This window comes from Protomyctophum parallelum (genome assembly GCF_964188405.1).
Source record: "Protomyctophum parallelum genome assembly, chromosome: 11".
In the NCBI taxonomy this organism is placed as follows: domain Eukaryota; kingdom Metazoa; phylum Chordata; class Actinopteri; order Myctophiformes; family Myctophidae; genus Protomyctophum; species Protomyctophum parallelum.
This window is the reverse complement of record NC_139707.1, coordinates 7317266-7342840: the sequence shown is the minus strand read 5'-3', so window position 1 is coordinate 7342840 and position 25575 is coordinate 7317266. Positions and strand designations below refer to the sequence as shown.

At 44.1% G+C, this 25575-nt stretch overlaps 1 protein-coding gene across 1 annotated transcript; it reads right to left on the bottom strand.

Moving 5' to 3' along the window:
* Positions 1 to 591: 591 nt before the first annotated feature.
* On the bottom strand, positions 592 to 25178 carry wdr3 (WD repeat domain 3). The gene is made up of 27 exons (XM_083776563.1): positions 25060 to 25178; positions 23396 to 23612; positions 23026 to 23235; positions 21705 to 21823; positions 20866 to 20944; positions 19564 to 19659; positions 19239 to 19340; positions 18427 to 18528; positions 17384 to 17484; positions 16707 to 16808; positions 15547 to 15780; positions 14275 to 14368; positions 13808 to 13909; positions 13370 to 13452; positions 12814 to 12952; positions 11494 to 11550; positions 10999 to 11099; positions 9393 to 9504; positions 6760 to 6894; positions 6297 to 6347; positions 5884 to 5949; positions 5550 to 5642; positions 4918 to 4968; positions 4392 to 4435; positions 2775 to 2903; positions 2336 to 2429; positions 592 to 1274 (listed from the first exon to the last, which is right to left on the bottom strand). The coding sequence occupies exons 2-27, from the start codon at positions 23567 to 23569 to the stop codon at positions 1119 to 1121; spliced, it is 2826 nt and encodes a 941-aa protein (XP_083632689.1). The 5' UTR covers positions 23570 to 23612; positions 25060 to 25178; the 3' UTR covers positions 592 to 1118.
* Between the last annotated feature and the right edge of the window lie 397 nt (positions 25179 to 25575).

Below are 25575 nucleotides of genomic sequence, written 5' to 3'. Positions count from 1 at the left end.
CATACGAGGTTTCCACTGGACACACACTGGTCTGATTAACCCATTCTGACCTGAGATCAGATTCTAAAAATGTCAGTCGTTCTTCGATTTTTCAAAAATGGCAGACCTACAAGCTCGTATCGCGCCACTCGGTGGCGCGATATGAGCTTGTAGGTCTGCTATTTTTAAATAGCTAAAGCATAACATGATGCTGACACCAAAATGGGTGCCCGTTCAGAATGGGTTATTGTATGTTTTGTAATAATCAAAATCCACATACCGGTACTAACTGGAGTAACTAATGGAGTAAAAGTAACACTTTTGGAGATCCGAGATGTAGTGGAAGTAGAAGTAAAAGTATTGGAAATACTCAAGTAAAGTGCAAATACCTGAAACATTTTTGAGGTATTTTTGTTTTTCTTTTACAAGGAAATAGTTTTACTGCGGTATGAAACATAGTTTACATGAGCTCTATGGCTGTCGTGGGGAGCCACAGTACACACAGTACTACATCTCTCTGTTTCTCTCTACGTCTCTCCCACAATACCGGCCCACCATTTATTCCTTTTAAAGCCGGCTATAAAAAAACAGGCAGAGTGCTTTTAACAGGAGTAACAACAGGCACAGTTTATTTGGGGAAATGAAGCGTGCCAGTGAATAACACCCGGTTACATCCTCCTAACCGGGACTTTATAACAGTCACACAGGGAAAAAATACAAAAACAAGAACCAACTGTGTAAATCTCTGCTCATTGTGAGGTAACACAGTTAAAGGTAGGGGGATTGTTTGTTAAGTGGATATTTATCTTACAAAAGGTCATTTTGCTCAATTTGTCGCATTGTCCACTGGATCGTATATCATTAAACATCACCACCGTGGTAACAAAAATCTTTTTTCATTCTGTTTTAATACCCATTACTGTTACCACCAAGTAGCAGATCTACAAGCTCCAAGCGTGTCGCTTCGCACCCCGTTACGATCAAGAAGGGCGTTAATTTACGAAAAAAAAAATACAAAAAGTTTTAACATAGAATAAGAGGTTTCTGCCCGATAGTGACCATTAGGTGGCACAGCTTGCCTTGGGGCCAATATGGCGGCCATGCGTGTTGTTCATGTCTGTGTGGTCGTCACGGTGATTTCAGGCGACGGTGAGGATGACTCGCTCCCTCTTCCTGCGCTTCCTCCTCTTGTCCGACAGGCGTCCGGTGGCGTCGGCGAAGAACATCACGTCCTCCTTGCTCTCGATCTCGCGCTGCAGGAACTGGAGGCCCGCACCGTTGAAGCCCAGCACGTCCTGAAAACACAGCCAGAGGAGGTGAGATAGGGCCCATTCATACTCACATAAACACAGCCAGAGGAGGTGAGATAGGGCCCATTCATACTCACATAAACACAGCCAGAGGAGGTGAGATAGGGCCCATTCATATTCATATTTAGTCCCGAAGAAAAGCCGGTTGGGGAAAGGTCCCGGACCCGAAGTTAGTTATAGGCTCTATACAAGTCTTGACATGGATACGTTGTGTGGCCGGGAAATGAGCATCGCACCGCGGATACATAATCTAACTGACCCTCGCTGGCGTGGTGCGTCGTCCTCCTGTGTGTGTGCGTCCCCGGAACTATGAATCGGCCCTTATAGAGCGTTGCAGTCCCGCCCCCTTTCAGAACGACGAGTGGGCCCAGGAAATGATTCTCCGTTCATTTTCTCCATAGGCTTTTCAAAAAGTATTTATATAAAGACAGTTACGCCGCGGACAAAGCCAACTCGGATGGTGACAAATCATGACAACAAACACAATATTTTGTTGCCGATCAAATCATTTGAAAGAAGAAAATAAAGGCAGGATACAACACTATTTGTTTAGTTTTTCTTCTTAATAATTATTTGATGGGCCCAAAACATTGTAATCATTGTCATGATTTGTCACGATCCGAGTTGGCTTTGTCCGCGGCGTAACCGTCTTTAAACAAATACTTTTTGAAAAGCCTATGGAGAAAAACGTTCTATAGGGTTAGGGTCGGGCTCAGCTTCAAGTCCGGTGCAGCGATACCAGAGTACAGTATACTGCTGGGTTTCATTCTAGCCATCTTGCTCAGTAGGGCTGGATCGGAACCGGATCCAACATTGAGGAACTCAACAGTTTATCACATTGTCAGAGTTGGTATATGTGAAGGTCTGCTATACAATTACAATACAGGTGGTTCTCACACTTTTTACTTTCAAGGACCACCATAATGAGTGTCCATGTAACTCTTGAGTGTACAAATTGGAACCAAATGGACACGAGGGAAGAAAATAAATGTCTCATATCATGGTATCGCTATAATTGTCATTGTAGTTTCCTGGTCACCACTCACTCTAATCTCCTGGACTTTGGAGATGGTGTTGGTCCTCAACTCGTCTATGACCGACAGCAGCATCTGGTTACTGGTGATCAGACCAAAATGGATCCTGGGGAAGAGAGAGAGAGAGAGAGAGAGAGCATCACGTTAGCAGGGCCTCTCATGGGTATGATAACAATCTCCTTTTGTTCTTCCTTAGTTGAGATATTACAGAACTAGGTGAGTGTACCTGTTCCATCCCCAGAGGTGAGTGAGTGCATGGATTAAAGCAACGACTGAAAATGTTTGTACGACCAAGTCCTAATGAGCAATTTGTGAAACCATATGACACACTGGCACTGTGTTTGCTAAAGAATTAACACAATAATAATATGTACAATTATGATGTTCTAGTAATATTGTACCAGGTGACAGTTTGAGGCTGTGCTTTTATATGTGAGCTGAGCGAGTGTACCTGAGCAGGAAGAACAGGCAGCGGCAGACCAGCTCCACCTCCAGGCCCTGCTTCACGTAGCTATTGAACAGACACAGCAGCTCTGGGATGTAGGTGAACGGCAGCACCATCAGAGACACCTCCAGCTCACTGAGAGGAGAGGAGACACATTTCATTTAATGACACCTCCAGTTCACTGAGAGGAGACACATTTCATTTAATGACACCTCCAGTTCACTGAGAGGAGACACATTTAATTTAATTTAACTGAGAGGAGACACATTTCATTTCATTTAATGACACCTCTGGAGGTATCATTGTGAGAGGAGACACACATTTCATTCAATGATACCTCCAGCTAAGAGCTAACTCCTCGCACATTGCAGTATTTGGTCAGAATGTCCAAATGTGCGTGCATGGCAGCACAGAGGCCAGGTGAACTAGAATGAGTGTACAATTGGAACCCAATGGACCCGTAACTTGGTACAGTAATGAAGTTCTCCATTTGTACGATCTCAAAGAGTCACAAACCCACGAGGGTCAAAATTTGGTTCCATTTGTACACTAACAAAGTTACTGACCATTTTACTCACAGTTACAGACACTTACTGTAACAGTTTTTTTTACTCAAGTAAAATGTTGAATTTTACAAGTGCAGAAGTACATTAGCCAATCTTAGCCCGTAGCACTTGCCCCAACCCCAGCGACCGTACAGGCGTATGCATAGGTTCAACTTAGAGAGCATTAGACATAGCACTCTATAGAGCGTCGCAGTCCCTCCCCCTTTCAGAACGGCGAGTGGCCCAGGAAATGAAATGCAATGCATTCTGACCATAGGATTTTCTTTAAGTATTTATTTAAAGACGGTTACGCCGCGGACAAAGCCAACTCGGATCGTGACAAATCATGACAATGAACACAATGTTTTGGGCCGATCAAATAATTTATAAGAAGAAAAACGAAACAAATAGTGTTGTCTCCTGCCTTTAATTTATTCTTTCTAATGATTTGATCGGCCCAAAATATTGTGTTCATTGTCATGATTTGTCACGATCCGAGTTGGCTTTGTCCGCGGCGTAACCGTCTTTAAATAAATACTTAAAGAAAATCCTATGGGAGAAATGCATTGCATTTCATTTCCTGGGCCACTCGTCGTTCTGAAAGGGGGAGGGACTGCGACGCTATAGAGTATACGCATACAGTAGTTTCATTATATATATATATATATATATATATATATATTATAGATATAGATATAGGTTCTTAGCTTACTTATTATTCTTGATGACTATTTTTATGCATCTGATGTATTACCATGTTTTTGTTCTTGCTTACTGTAAGTCGCTTTTGATTAAGAGCATCTGCTAAATGCCTAAAACCGTAAATTGTTGAGTAAAAATCACACCCGTGTGAACTGAGTGGTGCAACTCCCCCCTCCCCCCCCCCCATCCTCTCTCTCTCTCATTAGCAGGCAACAGTGCAGCACTGTCTCTCTCTCTCTCTGTTTCTGGCACAACAGCGCCCCTACTGGTACTCAGATAATGCTGGTGCTCATGAACACGGACATTGCTGTTCCTTGGAGTGGTTGCACCACTCAAAAACTGTCTTATCTTCCATGAAGTGGTGCTCATGACTCACCTGGAGCGGACCTTCTTTATCACGTCTAAGACGTAGCGGGACGGCTAGAAGAAGAAAGAGCAGGCAGACGGGTCACCATTACAACTCTCTCCGGTTCTGTGCACTCATTATGAGAGATCCCCTCTCTCTCCTGCCCTCTCTACCTCTCTCCCGCCCCCTCCCTAGCCCCCTCTCTACCTCTCCCTCCCCCCATACGTAAGGGCAATTGTATATAATATAATATAATAGATAGATAATAGGCTCTAGACAAACATTAAAAGTCATGACGTCATTTCGGAAAGCCAGAAAACTATAGTTTTTGGCATCTGCCACTTGTTCAAACTAGACACACCCCGGTACACACAAAGCCACACGTTGGAGCGGTTAGCAGCACCAATCAGAAATGTAAATCTACAGAATAACTAAAAGATCACATGTACATATATGTGGTGTTGTATATGTCTTTATACTTTTCTGGAAATCCTATAGAATCAGAAAGTGATCCCATGTGAATGTGAACAGACCGTGATCTGTATTCTGTACTTACTGTGACATTTCCAAAAGCCACCAGGATAGGGTTAGGTCTGGGCGGAGGTAACTGCAACACATAGTTGGATAAGCCGTATTAAAAAGATTAAAAAACATTAAATGAGAAAATCCACACCAAAACACATTGTACCATGCATCAGCCTATAATCCTGTCCCAACATTACATGTTGGCCTTGAATTGTTTCATAGATTCCCCTGTTCTCCATTTCCCCCACCCCTCCCACAGTACAATGCAGTTAGAATGGAGCTAGTTGTCTTCATTCTAATGCGGGTGTTTTAGTAGCTCCAAAGTCCAAACGTTATTTTTTATTTTTTTCCACAAATCGACTATTATTAGTGTCCTGGTACTCGCATTAGTACTCACTCACACACCCGAGCTGCCGTTCATATAAAACCCAGCGTATTTTGTTTTTAAAGTGAAACATTTAAAATCAAATCTTTGACATGAAAAAGGTTGAGTGAGCACCACTGATACGTAAAGCAACAATAGTTTTTGATAAACCCGTTTGTAACCATTTGTAGAATCGGCCTCAGGATTGAATGGGTAAGACTTGCGATGCGACGCCTTGTCAGTTGTTGTGGACAAGCGACATCGTCGTGTATAATCCTAATCAATCTGAGGGCCTGCACCTGTTTGCCTGCGTTCTCGCACGCATATTTATGTTCCTCCATTTTCCTGGATTCGTCTCTGTACAGCTCCAGAGCCTCCATGATTCGCTCAGCCTGCAAGGGAGGGACGCACACACAGCATGTCGTGAGATCACAAGTTTCTATAACCTATAACCTCTTGTATATATGTTAATAAAGTACTCTATTAAATAAACATATTTTCTAAAAGTTTAAAATGCAACACCATTGTTAAGACAATGTTTGGTGTTTTAAACATTGTTATAATTTAGCTATTGAAAAATAGCAGATCTACAAGCTTGCCGTCTGTGGCAGTGACACATGAAGCTCAACTTACAGCTTTAACGGTCTCGATGGTCTTCTTGGCAGCTGGAGCTGCCTCTCCCTGGGTCTCTCCTGGAACCTGAAGGAAAGACTCAGTCGTCAGTGAACTGAACTGCCCTTTCAAACCAACGGCACTCACAAGAATTCGTCGCTGTCGGACGATATGTGTTTTTTTTTCTCGTAAATTAATGCCGCGCTAATTCAAAAATCTCAAAAAGGAACAAAAAAACTAAACAGAAAAATCGACACGCTCAAAAGTAGTCCTGCTATTTTGGACATAATTGTGTGACGCTGTAGTAGTATGATGGGCATTAATTTACGAAATAAACACAAAAAGGTAAAACATGGAGACAGCACTAGGGTCTCTGCCCGACAACAGCCATAAGATTATAAGTTTGTTCAAAGACAGGAACAATAGCTACTCACAACAGGCTGGTCCCCTTTGGCCATGCTCTCCTCAAACTCAGCCTCTCGCTCCTGGAAAAGGACAACGTTGGTTTAGTTGTGTTCTTTGTTCTTCAGTGCCCCTTCACAATTTGCACAATATTTAAACATTGTGATGCTTTTGATGTTATCATTCTAAAACGTACACGTGTTTTTGTACATACTGTACAGCCAACCATTCGAAGGAAATCGCAGATTGAGGCTTTAAACATTGCTTTTATGAAATATCCTGGTTTTATGGAGGATGCTACAGAACATATTTTGCAAGTTTGACCATTTTAAATGTTCTAGAAAATAACACCCGGACGTAGCCAATCTGCAAGCGACGCATTGAGAGCTTGTAGAATGGCTACTTTCACTGCGTAACACGCTTTCATAGAGAGCATGCTGGCTTCTGTGGAATCCAAATGACTGAAATGAGTCGTGGCGACTGATGAGAACTTACCGTCTCCCTCTCCTCCTCCAGGATGATGGGCTCCCTGGTTCTCTCCCAGAGGCGGAGGGACTTGTCGTGGGACGAGGAGACGATGTGGTCCCCGCTGGGACTGATGGCGAGGCACCACACCTCCTGGTGGTGACCCTGGAACCAAGAGACAGTTACAGCACACTACTACCAGAGGCACCACACCTCCTGGTGGTGACCCTGGAACCAAGAGACAGTTACAGCACACTACTACCAGAGGCACCACACCTCCTGGTGGTGACCCTGGAACCAAGAGACAGTTACAGCACACTACTACCACACCTCCTGGTGGTGACCCTGGAACCAAGAGACAGTTACAGCACACTACTACCAGTGGCAGAAGTGGTAAGTAACGTGTAAACCCAGTGGCACTGAATGAGTTTAATTATTTCTTAATTATTACTTTGCAGATTCATATTATTACAAAACAAAACATGAACCACGAAAGCAGGTCTAAAAGCTCACGACATGTCGCATCACGGCATGTGAAAGCATGCAATATATATCGTCTGTCGGGTGGAATGTCCAAAATGTTGTAGGCTACTTTTCAGAATTCATATTCAAAAGAGCAAAAATAGCAGATCTACAAGCTCAAAACGAGCTTGTAGATCTGCTACTTCTGCTACTTTTGTGCGAGGCTGCAGTATGATCAAGTAGGGAGTTAATTTACATTAAAAAAAAACATAAAAAGGAAAAGGAAAATAATTGGTTTCTGCCCGAGCGATATGCTAAATATATCAATATGCAGAAACAACCCCTATTCTATCTACGGTGTATTGCAGATCTGTAAAATCTCCAACTAGTTTTTACTTCCTCCAGCTTCAAGGTTCTGTTCTTTTGGGCTAATTGAAACAATAACACCAAATGTCCACATGTCTTTAATTCTGGAAATTAGCTCACTAATGTTTCCAGGAGTGTGATGGAGAGCAGAAGCCCGGTTTCCAGAAGAATAGCAGGGTATTGGGTCTAGTGTGAAGACCCCAGAGAGGTAAAGGAGTCCGATCCGACACACCAAAGGTCCCACATGAGGAAATCACCCGTCGATCCCGACATGCGTTGGTCCGGCATGCGTTGGTCCGGCATGCGTTGGTCCGGCATGCGTTGGTCCGGCATGCGTTGGTCCGGCATGCGTTGGTCCGGCATGTGTTGGTCCGACATGCGTTGGTCCGACATGCGTTGGTCCGACATGCGTTGGTCCGGCATGCGTTGGTCCGACATGCGTTGGTCCGGCATGCGTTGGTCCGACATGCGTTGGTCCGGCATGCGTTGGTCCGACATGCGTTGCTCTGACATGCGTTGGTCCGACATGCGTTGGTCCGACATGCGTTGGTCCGGCATGCGTTGGTCCGACATGCGCTGGGACATGCGTTGGTCCGACATGCGTTGGTCCGACATGCGTTGGTCCGGCATGCGTTGGTCCGACATGCGTTGGTCCGACATGCGTTGGTCCGACATGCGTTGGGACATGCGTTGGTCCGACATGCGTTGGTCCGACATGCGTTGGGACATGCGTTGGTCCGACATGCGTTGGTCCAACATGCGTTGGTCCGACATGCGTTGGGACATGCGTTGGTCCGACATGCGTTGGTCCGACATGCGTTGCGCCGTGCTTGCGGTTAGGTGGTCGGTCTAATAACAGTCGGACCAATAGTATGTACCCAGAGTTTTCTTTCTGGGAAGGGTGAAACCTCTTTTACAGCTTTATCCAGCGGACGGCTGCTCAGGTGGATTCGGGTGCACAGGAGTAGCTGTTCTGGGTCCGGCATGCGTTGGTCCGGCATGCGTTGGTCCGGCATGCGTTGGTCCGGCATGCGTTGGTCCGGCATGCGTTGGTCCGACATGCGTTGCTCTGACATGCGTTGGTCCGACATGCGTTGGTCCGACATGCGTTGGTCCGACATGCGTTGGGACATGCGTTGGTCCGACATGCGTTGCTCCGACATGCGTTGGTCCGACATGCGTTGGTCCGACATGCGTTGGTCCGACATGCGTTGGTCCGACATGCGTTGGGACATGCGTTGGTCCGACATGCGTTGGTCCGACATGCGTTGGGACATGCGTTGGTCCGACATGCGTTGGTCCAACATGCGTTGTGCCGTGCTTGCGGTTAGGTGGTCGGTCTAATAACAGTCGGACCAATAGTATGTACCCAGAGTTTTCTTTCTGGGAAGGGTGAAACCTCTTTTACAGCTTTATCCAGCGGACGGCTGCTCAGGTGGATTCGGGTGCACAGGAGTAGCTGTTCTGGGTCGTGTTCAGGAACAGTTCCATATGTGTACTAACTAGGCAACTAAGGCAAGGCCAAAGAACAGAGCAGTTCTCCACACACTCAGGCAAGGCCAAAGAACAGAGCAGTTCTCCACACACTCAGAAACCTCTCATGAAGGGCGTAAATTAACGTCCTACTTGAGCATACTACAGCGTCACACAAAAGCAACACGTTCCGAGCTTGTAGATCTGCTACATTTGAATGTGAATCCTGAAAAGTCAAAGTATAGTTTTGGACAGAATGAGGTTTCCACCCGACAGAGGAGACAATAATAGGACTAAGTATAAATCATGTGAAGAGAAGGAGATGATTAATGAAATCATGGTGAAGAGAGAGAGTGAGTCACCTCTAAGGTCTGGATGAGCTCAAACTTGTCAGCGTCCCACTGTTTGATCTTCCTGTCCTTCCCCGCTGTGAAGAACAGATGTGTTTTGGGGACAAACTGGAGGAACATCACACTGAGGGGGAGAGAGAGAGAGATTTAACCAATTAACACATTTTGAACTGAGGTCGATTAAAAAAAAGGCTTCTAAATTCAATTTTTTTTCCTGCTGTTTCTATGTCAGTGGTGCTCAACCTTTTTCATGTCAAGGACCCCCAGAATTATCTCTATTGGGCCACGGACCCCCATCTCAAAATATATAGTTCCAGGGACTAGTTCTAGGACTAGGACTAGTTCCAGAAGCTAATATTTTAGTTAATATATATTCAAACATGTGTGCCTCATTGCCGCGCTATTAACTTGTAGGTCTGCTATTTTTGAGATCTGAGCTTGTAGATCTGCTATTTTCAAATAGCTAAAGTATAACATATTGCTATAAACACCTAAAGGGGTTCCCGCCCAAAATGGGTTAAAACAGGCTTCGAGCACCACTGATATAGCAACGCACGTCTTTTCAGAAAACCGGATCTAGAAGACATTACACGGGCCTCACTTAGGACTAAACAGGGTTAAAGTAAAGTAATGTAAGGGATATTAGGGAGAAAACAGATGTAGAGGAGCAGCGACATGACGAGCAGCTGGTGTGAAGTCACTGGTCACTTGTGGTCAGAGAGAGGACGTGGATCACAGGCTCTGGCAACAACACATTAAGTCACACTGGAAACACACAACCTACAGAGACTATGATGTCATTACACACTGACACTTGTGTTTCTTTATGCAAACAATGAACACATATTAAGCTGTGTGTGTGTGTGGTGGTTTTTGCCCTGTATGCGTTGCGTCTATTCAGTGTGTGTGTGTGTGTGTGTGTGTGCGTGTGCATGCGTGCGTTACCTTAGCCATCATGTGATGGGTCTGTTCTGTATTGTATCTGTGCAGTCATTTATTTTATTGATATACCGAAATATATTTCTATATACGGCTCCGTCTTATGTCTTTTTAACTAAAGTTATATATTTTTTCATATCCAGTTACACACTGGAGAGCCGAGGAGAAGTAGAGGGCTCGGTCCAGACCCACAGAGGGCTCGGTCCAGACCCACCGAAGAGTTACAGAACACTTTGATAGTTTGATCTCGCTGCAACCTGACACCAATACGTTTGGACTCTTCTTGTTCTTCTTGCCATCTCTGAACGCACGGAAAATCCAAATTCCAAATTCCAAAACAACTGAAAGGTTTGGCAATGAGTGTTTTGGTAATATTCTCCGTTTGCAGAATGGAAGTCTACAAGAGTGTCATACTGGCTCTCTCAATAACTCTGGGGATCCACATCTTCACATTCAGGTCGATTAATGTTTTACCTGTTCATCAGCGTGCAATATAAATATTCACCACCGCCGTCCTACACCTTATTTTATCCTAGGTGTTGAAACACTGCTTTCAGTTCGAAACTAAAGTTTGGTTTCACTAACATGGCTTTGGTTTCAGTACCCTAGCAGCTAGGGTACTGAAACCCTAGGCCCTAGCCTTAGCTAGGGCCTAGGGAAGGCTTTAGCTATACAGTACCTGTCGTCATGAGCAAACATGGAGCGATGGCAGTCACCAAAGTCCAGACCCCAGATCTTCAGGTTCCTGTCGGCAGAGCCTGTGGCGATCAGCATGCTGTCCTAGATAGAGAGAAAGAGACAGAGAGACAAAGAGACAGAGAGAGAGAGAGTTAGGAACTTAGGATGGAAGGGAGGTTTAAATACTAAATTCAATGACCTGTCCTGTAGACAAAATGCAATGACCTGTATAGCCACCAGGATGGCATATCGTCTCCGTCGGGTAGAAACCTCATATGTCCGAAAATGGGGTTCAAATTAAAGGTATATTCAGTGATTTCACTAAAAAAACCTTAGGTTTCGTTTTTGGCTGTGGGACCCAGCCTTTTGCGTCGATTCGCGCCACATTTTGAGCTTGCAGATCTGCTACTTTTGATCAAGCGGGCCGTTCATTTACGAGAAAAAACACAAAAACAAACGGTATGCAATGAGAGGCGGGGGGGGAGAAAGAACTCACGTGTGAGATGTCCAGGCACAGTACAGGTAGCTTGTGTCCATACAGGGACAGGAAGAACTGCAGGAGAGAGAGAGAGAGAGAGAGACATTCAGTCACATCACCAGTATGAAGAACTGCAGGAGAGAGAGAGAGAGAGAGAGAGACATTCAGTCATATCACCAGTATGAAGAACTGCAGGAGAGAGAGAGAGAGAGAGAGACATTCAGTCATATCACCAGTATGAAGAACTGCAGGAGAGAGAGAGAGAGAGACATTCAGTCATATCACCAGTATGAAGAACTGGAGGAGAGAGAGAGAGAGAGAGAGAGAGAGACATTCAGTCATATCACCAGTATGAAGAACTGGAGGAGAGAGTTACAGGCCATACCATGACTACACTGTATATTATCTTAATATTCTTATACTATACCACTATATATATTATTTCTTTTGCAGTAAAGGCTGTCGGGATCGGGAATCGAACCCGGGTTTCCAGCCAAGGTGCCTGGACCACTGAGCCATGGCCCAGGCTATACCACTATATATTATCTAACATCAATGCTATACCATATATTATCTTACACTATTACATTTATTAATATTGCTAATGTATTTGCATGTATCTCCCTCTCTGCCTCTTCTCCCCTCTCTCTTTCTTCCCCCCCGACACGGTCGAGGCAGATGGCCGCTCACCCAGGAGTCTGGGTCTGCTTGACGTTTCTTCCAGTTAAGGGGGAGTGTTTCCGTTACCACCATCGCAAAATTGCTGGCTCAGGGTAGGATCTCTGTCGGGTCTCTGCTCTACATGTAAAGTTGTTGTGATTTGACACTTTAATAAAATAAAATAAATTTGAATTGAAGAGGGAAACAGGCAACCATACGTGTGCCTAAAATGTTTGGCTGATCTATTTAGAGTTAATTAAAATTAATGTCTCGCCTATTCATCTCCTACTTGAGTAATTATATGCTAGTTAAATCCGCCCCACACGTTTCTGTGTCTTGGCCACATGCTGTCGTACTCCCCCACCAGGAGGACTTATACTTTCTCTCAAACCGGAAGAATAATACATTCCCAATAAATGTTCTCTCGTAGCCTGCGGCTTTTATTGGAAAGGAATTATTCTTCCGGTTTGAGGGAAAGGAAGTTCTGGTTTAGAAGGTTCCGGCCTGATGACTACAAAACAATGACTACAACATGACGTAACGATATCATCCGCTCCCGACCGGATCATAAACCCGTAAAAGGAATGCTGCCCAGGCTACTTCAGTGGTAAAAATGTGCATTGTACATTGATTCTTCTCCTCATCCACTATAGGGGTCACTGGAGTGCACGGTGTTACCTTGAGAGTGTCTGTGTAGAAGATCTTGACGGTGCAGTCCAGCAGAGAGACGGCCAGCAGGCGGTGGTTGGGAGAGAACTTCACACACAACACGTCCTCCTCCAGCTGCAAGGTGCGCGTGTGTTTCAGCGCTAGCCTCCTGGATTAGGCAAGGTGAGGTCAATTACAATTAATCGAAAAAGGATCGAGATCTAGATTCAGACACCTATGTGATCTCATTTCGAGCAAGAATCGTGCAGACTTTAAGATAGGTTTAAGTCAAGCGCTTTGTTGTCTGTTTAAAGCCACAATACTTTAAGGTACTTCAGGCTCCAGGTGGCACATTTTGAACGTAGTAATGTTCAACAACTACAGAACTAAAGACAATACGTATTTTCATGGAAAAAATTATAATCATGTGAGAATCGTGATCTCAATTCTTGTGGATAAAAATCGAGATTCACATTTTGATCAAGAAACATGTAGCACTGGTACATGTTATTTATGAAACGGGAGTTACAAGCAGCAATAAAACGGGATGTTAAGAAAAGCAATGCAACAACAGGTGACGACTTACTTCTGTTCCGACTTCTCATCCTTCACCAGCTCAAACTCCCAGAACTTCACCGTCTTGTCTGCACCTCCAGTCACTATCCCCCGCTGTGGAAATTACACACACACACACACACACATTTTAACCCATTTAGGCCTGACGTCGAAATAAAAAACAATTCTTCTGAAATTCTTTCTGAAATTTAAAGATTTGTGCCGCATTTTCACGATTTAAAAAAAAATAGCGGACATAGATCTGCTATTTCTCAATAGCTAAAGTATAACAAAATGCTTAGTTAATACACCAAAAGGGGTTCCCGCCCAGAATGGGTTAAGTTACGATTCGTATTATGTCAAACATTAGTGAAAAGTGCAGTCCTACAGGAGAGGAAAAGGGCAGACAGACAGACAGACAGACAGACATTGGAGAGACAGACAGGGTGAGTGACAGTGATATATCTACCTGGTCAGGGGCCAGACAGAGGGACCACAGTGCTCCGCTGTGTGCGTCTACTCTGTCCAGGAGGTTTCCTGACGCCAGGTCAAAGATCTGCAGCTTACCACTCTGACAGGGAGATAAACATGTTAGAATGATGAGGAGAAATGTGATGGCCGGCTCTACACATGTCGTCTAAATCAGTAGTTGTTCTCAAACGTTTGGGGCCGTGGACTCCCATCAGAAAATTATTCACTATCCATTTTTCACTTTAATATTCATCAGAAATTAAAACAAAATATGTACAAGCTCACAGTGCGGCACAAAGTGACGCGGTGTGAGCTTGAACATCTGCTATTTTTGAATAGCCAATGCTAAAATATGCTGGTGTACAAGGCAGCACTTAAACATAATTATTATTGAAATGAAACTTGTTTAAAAAAAGAAAAGTAGTGTGTGTGTGTGTGTGTGTGTGTGCATGCATGTTAATATACCTTAGTTCCCAGTATAATCTGTCTGTCTCCAGGCACAAAGAGGGAACAGAGAGCATATTCACAGGCCATGGTTCGAATCACCTGCAGAGTAGACCTGTGACAGGAGGGGGCGCCGTTTAGATGAGAGAGTTGTGTCAACTCCATTCACTTCATGGGGCCAGTTCAATGGCAGCTCTTCTACACAGAATGCACTGGACTCAGGCAACAGCCCAGCTTTAATGAATTAAATCCCTTTATTTTAGATTGTTTTTTATAGTAATAGTACAACATAAACATCACAGAGACTTTAGTTGTCACTGTACAATACTTTAAAACAGTTGTCATGTTGCACACATGCATGAAATTGCTGATATCTTCGCCGCCCTCGTAGAAAATAAAGTATTTAAAACTCTGCCCCCTCAAAGACGCCACTCTCCTAGTCTACAGTACACCACTCTGGGACATACCTCTCAGGCTAACCAATCAATCAACACAATTTTACATCGCCATGCTTAGCAAGGCAGTTTTATTTTGTAATTTCAACAACAAGGCAATTCAATGGGCTCTGGTGATACGGTTATGTCGATTTGTGTATTTTCTGCACAACTATGGTCGATTATTTTGTTGTTTTCAACAGTCTGAGCTAGTGGAGGCATGTAGATATCGAACAGTAGAGGCCCTAGAATGGATCCTTGCGGTGTGGTTTGTGTCCGCACAGATGTGTAATAAGCGAATAAGAATACAAACTAGTCTCGGTTCTCTAACTAAGATTCAAACAAGTTTAGTATTCAAACCAGTTTAGTACTGTGCCAGAAAGTAAAAGTATCCATCTCCTGTTTCTGTAGCGTGAGGCAGCTTGTTGTACACCCTCAACCTCCCAGTCTCAGACACTCTAACCACAAGGCCACTGAGCCGGTGGTGCCATAAAGTCCCACCCAGTTTTTCAGTCTGTGTATTGTGGTAGACCTGACCGCGTCAAATGCAGCACTGAGATCTAGTAATATTAAGACCGAAGAAACAGCATGCCACAGCATGTTGTAGTCCAAACAAACCCCGTTCACTTGCATTGAGCGCATTTTCCCAGAAGCCCTAGCAGCCCGGAGCATGGCTTGATTCCCGGTTTCGTTAATTATAAAAAAACGGCGAATTAAACACATTAAACAAATAGCGGGTTTAGCGTATTAAGCAGGGGGGAACGTTGGATGAAATAATTCAAAGCTCTCACGGTGTTAAGCGTATGTGCATATGAGAAAGAACATTTAAAAACAAAACAAAACAACCACCAAGCCTCACCTGTTCCACACTTTGACGGTTTCGGCGGAGGCGGACAGGACGGCCATGTTGTCCGAGCTGAAGGCCAGGGTGCGCGCGTCGCTGCGGTGGCCGCCCAGCGTCAGGCGGGCCGTCTTGTTGGCGGGGGGGAGGGGCTTGTCCTGGGTCTTCAGCGAGTACGTCTCCACCGTGTTGTTCTGCAGCAGCAGCGCCACCTTCAGCTCGCCGCCCGCACACGACACGCAGTCCACCCACCTGGCGGAGATAGGAGGAGGGAAGAGTTCAATTCAATTCGATGGGCAGCCGGGCTAACCTGACGCTGCCAGATCCAAGAAGCTTGCTACACAAATTTGTTTCACAGCTTATTGGGATCTGGGATCGCGGAAGCTAATTCGATGACGGGGCTGTTCCTTTTTTTCAAGATACTTGGTAGATGATTGGATGGGACCGTCTGTCTATCACCGTGTGGGCGTGCAAACACAACCAATCATATTGACGTGTCTAGATAGCTTCACATCCGGTTTCGCACATATCCCGCCCTTAGCTCACGCTGATTGGTGCGGTACGGAACGGATTTTTGTCAGCTCAACTCCCTGAGAGATCCCAGATGAAGGCTGTGTTGGGGAACATGGTTACCCAATACCGCCCTCATCTGGCAGCGTCAGGTTACAGCCGGGCACCAGGGGAGTTTAAAACCCATTTAGACCTGATTCTACAAAATGTCTTCTAAATCCTGAAAACCTTTTGTTATTATTGTCAGTGGGTTCTCAAACGTTTTCATCTCTAGGACCCCAACAATTATCTGTATTCGGCCACCGACCCCCATCTGAAAACATGTTGTTCCCAGAAGCAAAGGTATGGGTTAAAATCGTTCGCCGTGAAAGAATATATATTCAAAGATTTGCACGTTTTCATGATTTTAATTTTAATACAATTTTCAATAGCTAAAGTATACAATTATTAAAATAATAGTTAAAGTAGTTAAAACCAAGCTAAGGTGACACAGATGTGTCCTCAGGTCTAAATGGGTAAACCTAGTAAAGCCTAATTTTGAGCTTGCAGATCTTTTGATGTTGAACACAAAGTTATGGAGATAAGAGAGTACTTCTCGACAGAAACGATATGCTGTGTGTGTGTGTGTGTGTGTGTGTGTGTGTTTCAGATCTCTGTCAAACACTGACCTGATGCTGGCAGAGGCCTTGATCTCCGTCAGTCTGAGGATCTCATCCTTCAGCCTCCTCTCAACGCTGGCCTCCGCCGTCTCCTCTGCACCTTCCTGAGCTCTACAGCAGGGGGCAGTCATACACCACGGTTAGCATCAACACTTCTAATAACTTCTATGTTTGTGCACAAGATCTCATCACCGGTCATATTGTGTACCCGTTTTTCTTTTTTTAAAGGTATATTCAGTGATTTCACTCAAAAAACCTTAGGTTTCGTTTTTGGCTGTGGGACCCAGCCTTTCGTCCAATCAGGATAGAGAGTCAAAAACGAAACCTAAGGTTTTTTTTACCCCCAGGGGTTAACTGGGGATAGGGAGGAACTCCTTATATGGCCAGCACACTCTATAGTAGGGAGGATTATCACAACAAAACTAAAAAATAAGTGATATTTGAATTAAGTGAAATCACTGAATATACCTTTAAGGTAGGGTAAGTGATATGTTTTGTTCAAAGAGATTACTCATTGGTATAGTGTTTCTTCCAGTAACAGGGGTCTTTCCAGCTCTTTCATAAACAGAAAGTTCATGTTGTGTTCCAGTTCCAATTGTGTTTGCTCATTTCTGTGTGTTGTCACTTCTAATTATCCTGTATGAGATCTCTCTCCTGATTGGATAAAAGGGAATATTCCTTCTCACTCTCTCATCTTCTTCTTGGCCTTCTTCAGCCTCTTGGTCATCCTCTTCTCCACCTCGTCTTCTGATAGCACGGAGAACAGCTCCAGAACCGAGTCTTTACCCTGACAGACAGACAGACAGACAGACAGACAGACAGACGACGTAACCATGTCCAATGACAGAAAAAACAAAAAAAGGATTAATAAAAATAGTATTATCGAACAAACCATATAAAAATGACGTACAGAACTGGGACCCAAAGTTGCAGCCTGAGACTACTTCCTCCAGTTTAACCACTTAAACCCTATTTATCGTTGCTGTTTTAACTTTTTGTGCTTTTTAGTAAATTATCACAGTACAGTGTCACAGAAAAGCATCAAAAGTAGCAGCTCCACAAGCTTGAATCAGTTTGGAGCTCGTAGATCTGCGTAGATTAGCTGTGTTCTAATTAGAATGCTGAAAGGTAACAGTTTCAGTCCTATGAGGTTTCCACCGGACAGAGGTGAATAATCTTGGCTGACCGGGGGGCTCTTGGTCCGCTCCTTCTTCCCCCCCACTCCACTACATAACACCAAATCTATTTGCCCGCGTTGTGTGCTTGTAGATCGGCCATACAGTACGTTCCACAAAACCGGGAGGTTTTGGGGGGGAAATGGAAGGCGGGGCTTTTCAGAGTAAAATCTGCCTCATCTGCTGGGCACTCTAGCACCATTATTCTGAAAAATTCCCCAACAAAAGTGGTGTTAAGTCTATACGTCTATGTCGGGTGGAAACCTCATATGTCAACATATTTTTTTTTTACTTTTCAGGATTCAGAAAGATACTTTTCAGAAGGAAAAGAAGATCTGCTACTTCTGATGCTTTTTTGTGACGCCGTAGTATGGCGTTCATTTACAAAAAGACACAAAGAGTTAGATAAGAGGTTCATGTCTGACAGCAACAATATTTTGAGATAAAATTAATATTGTGCCGACACTGACTTGGCCTCACGGAACCTCTCACTGGAGCCCTGCGGCTGTGTGAACAGTCATACAAGGTCAAACGTTACACACACACACACTCACATGGCAGACCAAGACTTTGCCCCGGGCATCAGTCGTCATGGAGACCAATCGGTCCCTCGCCGACCTCAGGATGGAACCCGCTTCCTTACAGCTCACTATCCTCTGGAGAGAGAGAGAGAGAGAGAGAGAGAGAGAGAGAGAGAGAGAGAGAGAGAGAGAGAGAGAGAGAGAGAGAGAGAGAGAGAGAGAGAGAGAGAGAGAGAGAGAGAGAGAGAGAGAGAGAGAGAGAGAAGAGAGAGAGAGAGAGAGAGAGAGAGAGAGAGAGAGAGAGAGAGAGAGAGAGAGAGAGAGAGAGAGAGAGAGAGAGAGAGAGAGAGAGAGAGAGAGAGAGAGAGAGAGAGAGAGAGAGAGAGAGAGAGAGAGATAAAACAGTAGTAGTAGTGTGAGATAGCTGATTTGATGTTGTGTTGTTTAGAATGTTTTCATGTCAAGGATCCCCACATGTATGATGTATTTGTGCATAGGACCCCAATGGAAACAAGACCACTGTATCTTCCTTTGGTGCTATCCTTTTGGACCAAAATGCTTGACTGTGCTATTTGCATTTTTTTTGTCTAATAAAATAATTAATCAATCAATCAATCAAACCCCAGGAGAGAAGATTTAGCTATGTTAAAATCTGCTATTTTTGAATAGTCATTAGTCAACCTATAAAATGTGGATAAAGGGGTTCAAATGATTGTGTGATGCTGTGTTCATTTTGCTGGGGGACCCCCTGGAACCCCCTCAAGGGCCCCTGGGGGTCTCCGGACCCCCTGGAACCCCCTCAAGGGCCCCTGGGGGTCTCCGGGCCCCGCTCTGACTGCTGTTACCTCTTCAGCACTCTCATCGGGCCCGTCACTTTGGTCTTCATCGTTGTCATCCTCTAGTAGAGTCTTCCCCTTTTTATCCTTGGGCTCGCCTTCTGCCTTACCCTGAACAACACAACATGGATTCATTAAAGCACTTTGAGTGTTTTCCCCAACACCAAACATTGAATGCTAATGACAATGCATGGCCAGTTTTGAGTGTTTGTGTAAACACAAACATTGTGTAAACACAAACATTGAAGACGGAGGTGAGGACGCAAATTCTCATGGCTTTTTCTCTGCTGCTTTTTCTCTGCTGTAAAGCACATGGTTGACATTGAGCACTCACCTCCTGCAGGTACGTGAGGTCCCAGGCTCTCAGCTCACTGTCTGAGGAGCCTGTCAACAGCCTGCGCTCCTGGTTCAGCAGTACCATGCTCCACACCTAACACACACACACACACACACACACACACACACACGGTTCCTTACTACTACTCCTTTTCTTTGCTCTACTTCGCTGCTTCTCTTCGCCAAAAATGAGCAGATCTAGATCATCTGCTATTTCCCCAGAACACAATTTACAATTTAGGAGACGCTCTTAACCCAGAGCGACTTACAGTCAGGGGGGCAGTCAGCCAGATATTTCGTGAAGCCTCATTTGAAATCGGTAGTTCATATAATGGCCTGTTGTGGCGCTGGACTGGACCCAAAAAGCCCCATAGCTCCATAGAGGCCCATGTATTTTGGCCCAACTTCACCTAGACTGTATTACCTTAATAAACATGGTCATGAATACTTTCTTCTTCCAGTCACTAGTTTAAAGTCTCATTTCTAATGTCATAATATTCTTTTTGGAAAATTATGGTCCCATTAATTAAAAAAATGACCATAAAGTCGCGTATGTTCTGAGGGGCGTGGCTACCGTTACAGTCTATGATCGGGATTCCCCACCCACTCGAGTCAAAATAAAAACCAACGGAGAAGAAGGGGGGAAGTCCCGCCTCGTTGTCTGGGCAGCCAATGACCAGCTGGTATACAAAACGGAGCCAGCCAATGGCCAGCTGGTACCAAAGATGGCGACTTACATCAGGAATTAGCATATTATTACAGGCTTCATTTTACGTTCATGTTAGACCCGGGGAACGCTTTGTCCATATTTTTTACAGTCTATGCTTACAGTACGCAAAAACAAAACATGGTAATACATGATCAAATACATAAAGAATTGTCATCAAGAACCATTAGTAAACTAAGAACAGTGGGATTAGGGAATATCTTATAATGAAACTGTGCGTATACACTATCAGATAGTGTATACTATATAATAGAGTGCTATGTCTACATTAAATGCTATCTACAATACGTAACATAAGTTGAGAATAGGGTTCATGTGATTATTAAATTAATAATACACACAACAATACCCCGAGGCAGTGGCTCAATCAAAAGGTTCCCAGTTTAATCTCTAGCTTCATGTCGAAGTGCCCTTGAGCAAACCACTGAATCCCTAACTGCTCCCGATGAGCAGGTCGGTGCTACATTGACCCATTCAGGCCGGCGTGTGAATGGGTGAAATAATAGAAAGGCAGACCATTCCACACAACAATCTAACGTGTGGGAAACAGAGAGGCGTTTGTGAGTGACTCACCTGACTGCGGTGTCCCAACATGGTTTTAAAGCAATGCTGAGTATCCAGGTCCCACCACTTTACAAAGGTGTCTGTCGAACTGGACAGCAAGGAACCAAAGAAAACAGAGTCAGTGTGATCCGTCAACTGAAGTGTGTTTTGCATGCCGGGGAGGCAGAAACCTCTTTTCTCCATACTTTTTCTCCTCTTTTTTTTTTAACTTTTTGTGAATTAGTGCCTGGCCTACTTGATCACACTACAGCGTCACACAAAAGCATCAAAAGCAGCAGATCCACAAGCTCAAAATACGACATGAAACGACGCGTTTTGAGCTTTTCGATCTGCTACTTTTGCAGATTTTGAATTATAATCCTGAAAAGTAACTCTTTTGGCGGTGGCTCAGGGGTAGAGTGGCTGGATGGCAACCACAAGGTTGCCAGTTCGAACCCGGGCTCCCCCAGAGTTAGTGTCGCAAGACTCTGAGCCCCTAACTGCTCCTGATGTGCTGGTTGGTGCCGTGCATGGTTTCCGACCGCCATCGGTGTATGAATGTGTGGGTGAATGGGTGAATGTAATGCCCAATCTATGTAAAGCGCCTTGGATAAAAGGCACTATATAAATTCACCATTTACCATTTAATGAGGTTTCCATCCGACAGAGACGTTATTGACCGGGGTTAATGTGTCTACTTTGTCCCCTCCTTTTTCCCCCTCTACACCAAATCTCTCTCTCAAATTTCACCTGTTGTCGTCTAAGTGTTGGCATATTATTTAATTTATTACAAGCCAAGACCAGAGATGCTAGGATGCATGTGGTTAGTTAGAGATGCTCACTGACTCAATGAAGACAAACATGTGTACCTGGTGACCAGCAGGTTCTTGTCCTTGAGGAACAGCGCCTGGGTGATGGCGTTCTTATGACCCTTCAGCCTGTACAGACCACACTCGTTAATCACGTCCCAAACGATCACATCCGTGTCCTGAAGAGGGGAGGAGAGAGATGTAATTACAGTGCAATAGTCATTCAGGTACTATGACAGGGAAACTTTCTGCACTTGTACATCAATTTGTTTTTGTAGCATTCCTTAACGATGAATGAAGAATCTGAATGCAAATCGGTCTTGTGCAAGAATGGAGAGCGGGCCTGGGCGTGCACGTGAGGTTAAACACGAGCTGAGTCCATAGAATCGACAAGCGTGCTCTCCAAGGGAGCGCGCATCATTCCTGGCGTGAGACCGTTTATCCCAGAAGTGTTTTAAATAGTCAAGTTTAAGAGATAAATGCTGTGTTTTGGACGTACTGAGGATACGCCTGGATACAGGTGTGGAAGTTTAAAAACTGCCACACACACACACACACACACACACACACACACACACACACACAAACTATATACTGTATATTATATAGTTTTTGCTGCTGTTAATCTTTGGTATTTTCTTAATTGTTGGATTCAACATTCACTGGGAAGGTATGCAATAAAACAATTCTCCATGAACTCTCAGGGCGAGTCAGTAACTGATAGAAAACACATGAGACTAAGAGTTGAATGATACATGGCAATAACATATCGTGAGTCTTCGTGACCATGACCATCTCTGTCGGGTGGAAACCGCATGTCCAAAACCTTTACTTTTCAGGATTAAAAAATTAAAAAATAGCAAAAGTAGCAGATCTACAACCTCAAAACATGTCGCTTTGCGGCACATTTAGAGCTGCTACTTTTGATATTTGTGTGTGCCACTGTAGTATGATCAAGTAGGGCGTTAATTTACACCAAATTTACATCTACAAGCTCATAGTGCGGCACTCAGTGCCACGCTATGAGCTTGTAGATCTGCTATCTTTGAAAAATCTTGAAATGTGTGGAAATCTCTGAATATATACTGTATATTCTTTCTCTGCGGCCAATTACACATTTTGGGGTCCAACCTTCGACATAGAAACATTGTTTTTTTTCAGAAAACTGTCAGGATTTAGAAGACATTTTGTAGAATCTGGTCTCAGGTCTTAATGGTATAAACAAAACAAAACAAGAACACAAGACAGTGTTATTAAGGCATTGAACCCCTACCATGAAATGTTCTATGAGCAGGGCCTGGCTGTAAACAAGTTCTTGAGCTTAGTCTTACCCTGGGTAAACATGGTAACTTTGCTTTGCTTTGCTTTATTTATTTTTTACCCTGGAGCCCGTGACCAGCCGAGCCCCCAGCGCATCGTAGTGGATGACGGTGACCGCCGACTTGTGTCCGTTGAAGGAGACGTTGCTTTCGCCGCTGAGCAGACTGAAGATGCGCACGGCGCCGTCCTCGTAACCCACGGCCAAGTGCTCGCCGTCGGGGGAGGGGCAGAGGAAGGTCACTTCGTGTTTGACACCCTCTAGAATCAAGATCTGCAGAGAAGCAACAGAATGGGTTGCTGTTTGTTGTTGTTGGACCGAATCTGGAAGCAAGTTCCCCCAGCTCTCATATCTCAAATTTGTATGGCTTGTTGTATGAATGAATGAATGAATGATTTTATTTTCGTGTCTGGCAGCATTTCACATCGATCACCTTCTCAGCTTTGCGCGTGTCCCAGATGAAGACGTGCTCGCACGCGGCCACGGCCACGTAGCGCCCCCTCTCGCCTCCGCGGAGGGTCACGTAGCAGAGGTTGGCCTTCGGGCTGCCGATCACCCCGAACACTGCGCTGGCAACGTAGCGCAGGTACTGCTTGGTCAGCCCCATGGTGGCTCTGCAGAGCCTCGCGGCAACCAGGGATGACGATGCTCTGAAAGTTACACACAAAGACAATGGACGGGTTTATTATCCCATTCTGACCTGAGATCAGATTCATACAAGGTTTCCGCCGGACACACACTGGTCTGATTAACCCATTCTGACCTGAGATCAGATTCTAAAAATGTCAGTCGTTCTTCGATTTTTCAAAAAATAGCAGACCTACAAGCTCGTATCGCGCCACTCGGTGGCGCGATATGAGCTTGTAGATCTGCTATTTTTAAATAGCTAAAGCATAACATGATGCTGACACCAAAATGGGTGCCCGGTCAGAATGGGTTATAGACCTGAGAACAGATTCCACAAATGTCAACCTATGTTTCTATATCAGTGGTTCTCAAACTATAGTAGTCCTGATTAGAACATGCTTAAACATTTGACAATTAAGATGTAATCTTTCTTCAGCTGCTACAAATTGCTGCAAGACCTTTATATCCACTCTCATAAACAAGAAGTTGAAGGGTGTCCCCCATGGGTTTATACATTTGTCCCCACTACAAAGTATTCAATCAAATAAACAGCTATCTATGCTACCATGCTAGCTTGACAAAAGCTCCATCACTACATTTGCACATTTTGAGGTTTGAGTGCAGTTATTTTGTTTGTCACCAGATGATCAAAGAGATAATTTAACATGATTGTGTCTGTAGACTTTTACACAATCAGATGTCATACGTCATAATACTTATAATAATACTAATACTAATAATACTAATACGTGTTTGAAATGTACCCATTCTGCATAGCCTACTGTGGAATAAAAAAATTACAATCAATCAATCGATATCAATTGCATCATATACAAATTAATACAAATGTATAATTTCAATGTTCTATTCCATTAGTAACTGTGTAGCTCACTGTTTATGAAGAGATACAGCCTGGCTAACACTACAGCTAGGTAGCTGTCTCACTCCACAGACAACAGTCCAACACTAGCCTTGGATCAATCAAAGACTATAAAGACTATCATAGATTTGTTTTGTATCTATTATGACATTTGTATATGCAAATCAGATGCATATAGATGTCAGAATCGATCATACACTAGATCTATGATATAATCTTGATCATCCAAGGCTAGCTACTATAGTCTCCAACACTGAGTTTAAGGAAAACAGTCAACATCAAAACAGACAGCGTGTTACTGTCCACATGCTGATTGTTTCATCCCACTGGGTGGGCAGGATGAGCGGGGTTACACCGTTATTACACTGTATTATAAGAGACATAACCCCACCACATCGGATAACAGTCATAACAAAATAGCGCACACCTAAGTAGCTTTTCCACACTCACGCACCCACGTGTGTGCATTTCCTGACTGGAACTATATACTTTACAAAACCACAAACACGCGTTTCAATGTGAAAACAGATTTATATTATTGTCTTACATTTTCTAGCGGAATATATGGAATGTTAGATCCCTGATCTTACCTTTAAAACACAGCAACTATAATAGCTCACTGTTCGTAGTAGTACGGACGTGTTGCCTTGCTTTGACCAGACAGACGATGTGTTCCAGGTTCTACCAGTCGATCACAGCTCGACTCGATGAGAGCAGAGAGAAGGCGGCGGTCGATACTTTGGTAACAAGAAGACTCGCCCCGTTTCTGTTTTCCTCCCAGAATTTTCCCCAGTGAGGGGTGGGAGAGGCTGGACAGCAGACGGCTGGACTTTGAATTTCTCTAACTATAAACTTTCATGACAGCAGAACAGCCTAAGTACAAATATAATTTATGAAAAGCTACTACATTGAAGTCTGTTCACAGAAGTTGTTGTAGGCTATGTGGGGATTATCTGACGAGGTACCATTTGAGGGGGCAAAACCTTACATATACTAAATAATACTAAATTGTTTATAGGGTCAATATAAGTAATTTAATATAGCCTTTCCATCTTTTTATATTTTTCCAAGAAGAATACAAACAGCCAATAGCATATTACAAAGTT

Excerpts from the sequence above, each read along its gene's own strand:
- wdr3 (XM_083776563.1), bottom strand. The coding sequence starts at position 23,569 with ATGGGGCTGACCAAGCAGTACCTGCGCTACGTTGCCAGCGCAGTGTTC. Across the intron at positions 11,100-11,493 it reads TGTGCCTGGACATCTCACAC|GACAGCATGCTGATCGCCAC; the intron begins GTGAGTTCTTTC and ends CTCTCTATCTAG. Across the intron at positions 6,895-9,392 it reads AGCTCATCCAGACCTTAGAG|GGTCACCACCAGGAGGTGTG; the intron begins GTGACTCACTCT and ends TCTTGGTTCCAG.